At 46.1% G+C, this 8627-nt stretch overlaps 1 protein-coding gene across 1 annotated transcript; it reads right to left on the bottom strand.

The window, feature by feature from the left end:
* Positions 1 to 805: 805 nt before the first annotated feature.
* Positions 806 to 7415, bottom strand: SPINK2 (serine peptidase inhibitor Kazal type 2). The gene is made up of 4 exons (XM_065913877.1): positions 7361 to 7415; positions 6517 to 6560; positions 2304 to 2413; positions 806 to 938 (listed from the first exon to the last, which is right to left on the bottom strand). The coding sequence occupies exons 1-4, from the start codon at positions 7413 to 7415 to the stop codon at positions 893 to 895; spliced, it is 255 nt and encodes an 84-aa protein (XP_065769949.1). The 3' UTR covers positions 806 to 892.
* Between the last annotated feature and the right edge of the window lie 1212 nt (positions 7416 to 8627).

Below are 8627 nucleotides of genomic sequence, written 5' to 3'. Positions count from 1 at the left end.
CTTTCTAAATTAACCTTTGGTCACTTTTATTATTTCAACATCTATTTTTTATGATCCATCAACTCTTAAGACAGGACGTCTCAACCTCAGCACTACTGACATTCTGGACTGAAAATTCCTTGGTTGTTGGGAGGTGTCCTGCTCACTGTGGAATGTCTGGTAGCATCCCTGGCTTCTACCTGCTAGAAGTCAGGAGCACCCACCCTACAAATTGTGATCCCAAAAATGCCTCTCGACATAGCCCCCGCATCATCTCTAGGGTTCAAAATCTCAGCTCTAGAAGAAGGAAAAGGGCAAGTTCCTGCATTAACTTGAAAGAAAAACTGCATCGGAAGGAATTCTAAAATTTTGTATTTTTATTGCATTTTTTTTTTTTTTACTCTACCTGTTCAGGCTAGAGTCAGTTTCAGCATCTCACATTATTTGCTCTATGCACAACACTGTACCAATTACCATACACTCTATATCAAAGATTCAGGAAAATGGGGAAGGAGACTAATCCTTGACCTCTCAAAAATGACTCTACTTCTCCCTTAGTGAAATTCACCTCCGTCTGAGAGCAAAAGGGCCCTGTGAGGCTGAGTGAGAATGGATATTTAACAGGGAACAGTGGTAACTGAACACAATGCTGATTTTATTCCAACTAAATAAAGCAACATATAAGTAATCTGGGCGATAAGCTTAACTCAAGGGGCAAATGCCAAGAAACAAGGACTTTTTTTGTTTGCTTTAATTATCAATCACTGTCCATGGCTCTCTTCCACATCTCATCTCAGAAAATGTGGGTTAACAAATCTCACACAAAGAAACACAGGAAAAGAGAAATGGGAAAAATAAAATTCATCTAGTATGCGGGGATGTTTCTCCAATTTCTCTTCTGTGAACTGCTCCATCAGCAGGGTCCACTTCGGATTATTTTAATATCACGACCATCTTCCCTGAAAATTGACCAATCATAAAAACACATTTATTGAAACTGTCCCACAAGTTGTATTAAAAAGACCCATGTCATTATACATTATAGTCCTTCCCAGTTGACAATCATTTTTAAAGCTAAATCTAGGGCCTTCCCTGGTGGCTGAGGGGTAAAGAATCTGCCTGCCAGTGTAGGAGACGTGGGTTCTATCACTGATCCAGAAAGATCCCACGTGCTGCGGAGCAACTGAGTCCGTGCTCTAAGCCCAGGAGCCACAACTAATGAAGCCCTTGCACCCTGGAGCCCAGGTTCTGCAACAAGAGAAACCTCTACAATGAGAAGCCTGCACGCTGCAATCAGGGAAAGCCTGAGCAGCAACGAAGACCCAGCACAGCCTAAAATTATTAAATGATTTCTTTAAAAAAGCTAAATCTAGGAAACAATGAAGGTGAAAACCCAACTCTGCCATTTTCCCCCAAACCTTAGGGCACATGGAACTATTCCCCACGAATCACTCTGAGAAGACCTGGTAATTTACTGAAGACTCAGTTCAGAGACTGAACCCCTGAAATACAAGCAGTGTGTCTGGAGGTGGAGTCACAGTCACCTAAGCTGGCCAGGTGTGTTACACAGAGGGCGTCAGTACAACACACTTATTAGTGAGCATTCTAACAGGCAGAGTTACTAAGACCGGTTTTCTGACCAGCAGTGCAGGGTGTGTAGGTCACCTGTACGTGGCTCCTGAGTTCAACAGAACATTTACTATTGCACAGAGTTTAACTACTAAATATATTCTTTTCTAAATTTTTTTGGCTGCTCTGGGTCTTCGCTGCACACAGGCTCTCTCTAGTTGCAGAGAGCAGGGACTGCTCCAGAGTTGGGTGCTTGGGCTTCTCACTGGGGTGACGTCTCCTATTGTGGGGCTCAGGTATAAGCACCCAAGCTTCAGCGGTTGCAGCACAGGCCTCAGGAGTTGTGACTCTCGGGCTCCCGAGCGTGGGCTGAGTGGCGGTGGTGCACGAGCTTAGCTGCTCCTCAGTAGTGGGATCTTCCGGGACCAGGGATGGAACTCTTATCCCCCACCCTGGCAGGTGGATTTTTAACCACTGGTCCACCAGGGAAGTTGTAAATATATTTTTCATTTTGGGAAATTACCCATCCCTGGAGAGTAACATCACTTAATTATCTGGTCTATAACTGATTAATCACACACCTCTTTTTCTAACCTTGACCTGATCCTGTGTCTTTTTAAATATGTCTTAAAACAGAGCTACTTATGTCACATTCGATTCTTATGTCCAAGAAAAGAGCCACAACTTCCTAAGTCATCAAAATGCAAGAGAAACACTAAAGAATATGTGCCTAGTTTATATTGAAAAATTGCTACCTGATTTTCATGCACAGAGTACACTCATTGGGATAAGTGGACAAATCACTTCCACACACAGGGTTGAAGTCCCGGGGACATCCTGGTAATGAATACTGATGGCAGTTTGGCTAAAAAAGAGAAAGGAAGACAGAAATTGGTGAATAACTTGAGACGTTTTTATCATAAGAGGAGGGCAAAGTTCCACCATTAGTCACTCAGTCATGTCCGACTCTTTGGGAACCCATGGACTGTAGCCCACCAGACTCCTCTGTCCATGGAATTCTCCAGGCAAGAAAAATGGAGTGGATAGCTATTCCCTTCTCCAGCGGATCTTCCAGACCCAAGGATTGAACCCAGGTCTCCTGTACTGTAGGTAGATTCTTCACCATCTGAGCCACCAGAGAAGAATTCGGGCAAAGTCCCAAGTTTCCCTATATTTTCTAGAAATATCCTACAGAAAAATTTCTATTTTACACACACACACACACACACACACACACACACACACGGGTTTTTCTAAGCATCAGATGTAGTGTTGAAGCAATGGGTCAATACCTGCTATGTAAAATAAGGACCTCAGCAGAAGGTCTACACTGGCTGATTTTTAAATTAAAGTCCAAGATATGCCACCAACGTACTTTACTATCCTCCAGCTTCATAATCGGTTCTTCACAAGCAACTCCATGAGAATGTCCTGTCACATTCCACCTAATTCCGTGGCATAATGCCTAGACACACTCGGAAATGTAATCTTTTGTCTGGACTTGTAAGATACTGGCATTTAAGCAACAGCATTAAGGAAAGCAGTAGGTTCAGAATTAGACCTCAGGGCTTGTTATGGGTTTAACTGCATCCACCCAGAAAGATATGTTAAAGTCCTAACTCATAGCACTTCAGAATATGACCTTATATGGGATTAGTAGGGTCTTCATATGGGAAATTATCTTAAAGTAAAAAGTAAGGAGAAGAGACCCTAATCCAATATGACTGGTGTGGTTATAAAAAGGGAAGATTGGGGGACTACCCTGGTGGTAAAATTCCCATTCAGGAATTCTTCCCTGGTGGCTCAGACGGTAAAGAATCCACCTGCAATACAGGAGATCTGGGTTTGACCCCTGGTTTGGGAAGATCTCCTGGAGAAGGGAATGGCAACCCACTCCAGTATTCTTGCCTGGAGAATCCCATGGACAGAGGAGCCTGGTGGGCTACAGTCCATGGGATCACAAAGGGTCAGACATGACTGAGGTAGCTAAAACTTTTCTTTTCACTCTGGTGGTGCAGCAGATTAGAATCCAGCTAATCCAGAATCCAGGGACACAGGTTTGATCCCTGGTCTGAGAGGATTCCACATGCTGCAGGGCAACTAAGCCCATGAGCCCCAACTACTGAGCCCAAGTACTGCAGCTCTGAAGCCCACGTGCCCAGAGCCTGCGCTCGGTCATGAGAAGCCCAAGCACCAACAGGAAGAGCAGCCCCTGCTCGCTGCAGCTAGAGAAAGCCTGTGCAAAAAATAAATAAATTTTTTTTTTTTAAACAAAAGGAAAGTTTGGACACAGAGTCACACACAGAGGCAAGATCATGTGAAGACACCAAGAGAATGCCATTCACAAGCCAAGGAATGCCTGAGGCTACGAGATACTGGGAGAGAGGAGTGGAACAGATTCTCCTTCACAGCCCTTAGAAGGAACAAACCCTGCCGACACCTTGAGTTTGGACATCCAGCCTTGAGAGCTGTGAGACAACCCATCTCCGGTGTTCAAGTCACTCAGCTTGTGGCTTTATTACAGCAGCCCTAACAAACTGATGTTGGGTCGTGGAACTCAACCCTCAGATTCAATGGAATTGAGGCCAGAGAGGTAATAGGTCTTGCTCATAACCTCTAGTCTCCAGCAGGACCAGGACTAGAACTGGTCACAGTGGTCACACCAAAGCGTGCAGAGGCTCACTCTAAGAACAGGTGGAATATATGACCTGCTGTATTTGTTTTGTTTTAGTAATAGTGATCGTCTTTCCTCACTTCAGAATAAGTGTTTAGTACTCTGAATAAATGAAATATACCATTTCCTTCATATTCTATGGATTCATAGAGACCTAAGTAGAAGAGGGCATTGGCCAAACTCTGAACTAAAGAGAAACTTTTGCCCCTTTCCACCCTCTGTTCAGCCTTCTATCTCCTTCTAGGAGCCTGATGTGTTCTTCCTGCTCAAGGCTCACTAAGATGATGGCTTCCAGGACAGCTTCCAGAGGAGACTAGACAGTCTCTTTCCAATGAGATTGGGACAACTGGTAACTGGTCAATTAATTGAAAAAGTCGATTAAAGTAGGGAAACGGTAACAAAAACTATAACATACCCTAAACATTTTCTCTTAAAACATATAAATGAAAATAAAATTGCCAATCTTTTGATGGAAAGCCAATGAGGCACATGGCCAGCTGTAATGCTACCTACACTAAGACAACCTCCTTGCAGCTAGGTATGACCGACCACACGATCAAGGCCAGGCCGATGGGATGCAAGTGGAATTACCGCGCACAGTTGCTTCTGTGTTTGCGTTAGTCATTCAGTTGTTCCGACTCTTTTCAACCCCATGGGCTCTAGCTCGCCAGGCTCCTCTGTCCATGGAATTCTCCAGGCAAGAATACTGGAGTTGGTTTCCATTCTCCAGATTCTCCAGGCCCGGGAGTCTCCCTTCAATCCCCAACCCAGAGATTGAACCTGGGTCTCCTGCATTGCAGACCGATTCTTTACCACCTGCTAGGAACCTCCTTTAAGGGGCTTGTCCTCTGCCTTCCCCAATTTTTATTCTGTCTATTCCTCCATCCAGCTCCTGGGTGCATGGAACTCTACACTTTACAGACCAGGATGACAAAGTCCATATCCTAAGACGGCAGTTCTGTGAGCTGTTATTTTGAGTCCTTGTTATCTGCAGCTGAATCTAATCCTGACACAAGACATAAGACTTTTCCTACGAAATGTTTCAACTAATTAGAGTTCTGTGTGCTGTCACTGAAAAAATCATACCCATAATAAATCATCCATGATTTCTTCTTTTGTTTTAAATGAGATTTCACAACTGCATTCGTATTTTGGACCAGTTAATTATTTGTTGTGTGAGGCTGTCTCATCCATGGTAGGGTGTTTAGTAACATCACTGCTCTCTATCCACTAGAGGCTAGTTACAACTTCCTAGTCATGACAATCAAAATGACACTCTGTGTCCTGAGAGGTAAACCTGTCCCCTTTTTAAAATACGGTGACAATTTAAAGACACTGGCACAGCAAGGTAATATACAGTTAGAAAATAATTCCCCAATTACTTACTATTGTTTTACTACACCTAATTCAATTTTTTAGAATTTGTCTTTTAGCAAGTTTTTCAAAAGCATCTGACAGTTTCCATATAAACATTTTCATTTTTTTACACTCATGTTCATACTGTCTCTACATTTTTTATAAATTAAGACTGTGGCTGGCGGAATAGGCTTGAGAACACAGATAACTTGGGTCTTGGTAAGAATACAGCTCCACTCATGGGAAACAAACTCTTATGATTTACAGGAGAGTAGTTAAACAAGATGATGGTCTGTCTCTAACCAGTGAGTAATTGACCTGCTGTGGGAATGGTTAGACAGAAAGCAGAGAGTCATATGTGAGCTACTTAAATACAGAATGGCTGATCCAAATATGCCCTCATAACCATTCACATAGGATGCCTGCCTTTAGTTTCCCACCTCCAGCCTCCCCATGCCAACAGCCTCAATAAGGGCACATCTGATGCCTTCCCTTTTCCCCATTACAAAGCTTTCCCACTTCTGTGCCTTTGAATCTCAGCTAAAACACAAGTGACATGGCTGACTCACTTGCTACATTAAGCTCTGGATAACTAGTTTTTGCTTGCTCTCGTCTGGTTGGCCTTTGTTTGCCTCCACAGAACTTAATTTGAGAATATACATAAAATATCTAGTACAACATGTAACTACTGGGCATAGGACCTTCTAAATCATCAAAGGAGATAGTAAAAGGAAACAAAGCCCTGAAGCCTGCAAGGCCTGAGCAATTTTTAACCAAAATTTACACTGTGATCTGTATCAAAAAGCCTGCCTGAGAATCTGGTTTCTAAAGAAGCAGTCAACTGTCTCAAAAGCGGCAGACCTGAAAACCAGCCCCCACCCGAACCACTGCGGGCTTCACTGTATTAGGAGAAACAATCCAAGTGGTTTCCTACTTACTGAGCTGTATTCTGAAGGCTGACCAAACTGAGCATTGGAAGAGGCTGCAAAAAGGAGACAGACATTTTAAAGGATGTGATTAAGGTTAGTGCTCATTCATAAGGGTTTTTTAAATTCAGCTTGTGATTTAGACAGGCTACATGCCTCCCTCTCCCTCACATGTCTAGCTTCTTTGACCCCTTCCTAAAAAAGTGGATTCAGTTGTGTTCTGGCACCTCTCCTAGCAGGCACACGGAAAACACTCGGTACCCGTTCCGTATCTGACCACCCTAATAGGATTGCTTGGGAAACTCTGGAGCTACCGAATAAAGGTTAGAGAAGTAACTCAATCGTTCACGAGGTTGTTTTCCCCTGTGGTGGAGATAATAAGCGCAAATTTTGACATCGGGTGTTATCACTTTAACTCCACTTCAAATAGACATCAGGTCTGGCTGGACTGAAGCCGCTTTCTCACCAGCCCCACGGTGCTTGGCGCACTTGGCATTCACAATTCCTGATTCCTGGTACACCTGCTGCTGAGGTTCTGCAAGGAAGGCCCCCGGTCCATAACCTGACTCCTAACCTTGGGTTTCAGAAAATCCACCATAAGGGAGAAAGAGCAGCCTGGGAAGAAGCCCAAGCAGGAACTAAAGAAGGCTTGGGCTCCACAACGCCACCCCCAACCCCGGACATCCCCAAGTTCGCGTCCCTAGGCAACTGCGGGGCGGGCCGGAACCGCCAGTAACGGGTGCGCGGAGGGGCACAAAGGCCCCCAGGCCTCGGGGAGGGACAGTAGCGGGCAAGGCCCCCTCTCAGTAACTCCTGGGCTGGTCCTCCGGGGACCAGAGAGACTGGTGAGCGTTACCGGCCGAGTCCCACCAGACCAGGAACAAAACCAAGCGCAGCGCCTTGAGCGCCATCGTGCCTCCGCGGCCGGCCGTCGGGTCCCTGCGCTCCAGCGTCCGCGCGACCAGGGCGGCTCCCGCGCGACTGGGCGGGATGCAGGAGGGGCAGGGCAGGTGGCGGGGAGGAAGGGGGGTGCCGGACGGGGCGCGGGAGGGGCGAGAAGGGGCGCGTGGGAGGGGAAGACAGAAGAAGGGAGGTTGCTAGTCCCCGCCTCCTCGCGCTGCCTAGATGAGAGCAAGCGATTGAAGAGGCCATCCCTCCCTGCAGCAGACGAGAACCTCGTTGGAGCCCCGGATGATCTAGCGGACTGTCAGTCAACCTCAGTTTCTGCAGCATCCGCTCTCTACCAGGCAGTGTGTGGGGCTGAAAACAAAGGAGGTGCCCGCACTCTAGAAGCTTTCTGGTGTAGGTGTTGGGGATGGGGTTACCCAGGGAACTCCACAACAGGTGAATACAGTAATTTCTGAAAGTGCTAGAGAGCGGTGGGGGTAGGGGAAGACTTTGGGAGATCAGGAAAGGCCTTACCGAGGTGGCATTTAAGCTGAAAGCTGAAGGGTGAGAAAGAAGCCTGGTGAAGACCGTGAGAACAAATATTCCAGGCTCAAGGAAAAGTAAGAGCAGAATCCTGGAGACTGGAGCCAACTCATTGTGCTCAGCTGGACCCTAGGTGAGGGAGGGGGCCGTAGAGGGAGTTGGAACCACAAGGCCTTGACCACACGCGGTGTTGTAGGCTCCTGATAAGGGGTTTGGATTTGTTCTGATTGCAGTGGAGGATTTTAGACAAGGTCGTGGCCCTGACATGACTTATCTTTTAAGATAATGGATGAAGAATGAAGGGGATAGGTAAGAGTGGAGGCAGGGAGAGAAATCAGGCAGCTTGTGCAGTAATCTGGAGAAGGAAATGGCAACCCACTCCAGGATTCTTGCCTGGAAAATCCCATGGGCGGAGGAGCCTGGTGGGCTACAAGTCCAAGGGGTCGCAAAGAGTCGGATACAACTGAGCAACTTCACTTGTGCAGCAATCTGGGCAAGGGATGATGGCAACTGGAGTTAGTGGGTAACAGGGGCCTGCTGAGAAGTGGTCAGATTCAGGGTTTTCTTTTGGAAGCGGAACGAACTGGAATGAAGGTAAGAACCAAGGATGCTTCCTGGGATTTTGTCCTGAACAGGTAGCTGTGTGGTGATGCCATTTCTGTGAGGAAGAACACGTGGAGAAGATGCCTGTT

Source organism: Muntiacus reevesi, chromosome 22 (assembly GCF_963930625.1).
Source record: "Muntiacus reevesi chromosome 22, mMunRee1.1, whole genome shotgun sequence".
NCBI lineage: Eukaryota > Metazoa > Chordata > Mammalia > Artiodactyla > Cervidae > Muntiacus > Muntiacus reevesi.
The sequence above is the reverse complement of the archived record's forward strand: the minus strand, read 5'-3'. Positions and strand labels throughout refer to the sequence as shown.

Excerpts from the sequence above, each read along its gene's own strand:
- SPINK2 (XM_065913877.1), bottom strand. The coding sequence starts at position 7,415 with ATGGCGCTCAAGGCGCTGCGCTTGGTTTTGTTCCTGGTCTGGTGGGAC. Across the intron at positions 6,561-7,360 it reads GGTCTGGTGGGACTCGGCCG|CCTCTTCCAATGCTCAGTTT; the intron begins GTAACGCTCACC and ends TCCTTTTTGCAG. Across the intron at positions 2,414-6,516 it reads AGCCTTCAGAATACAGCTCA|CCAAACTGCCATCAGTATTC; the intron begins GTAAGTAGGAAA and ends TCTCTTTTTTAG.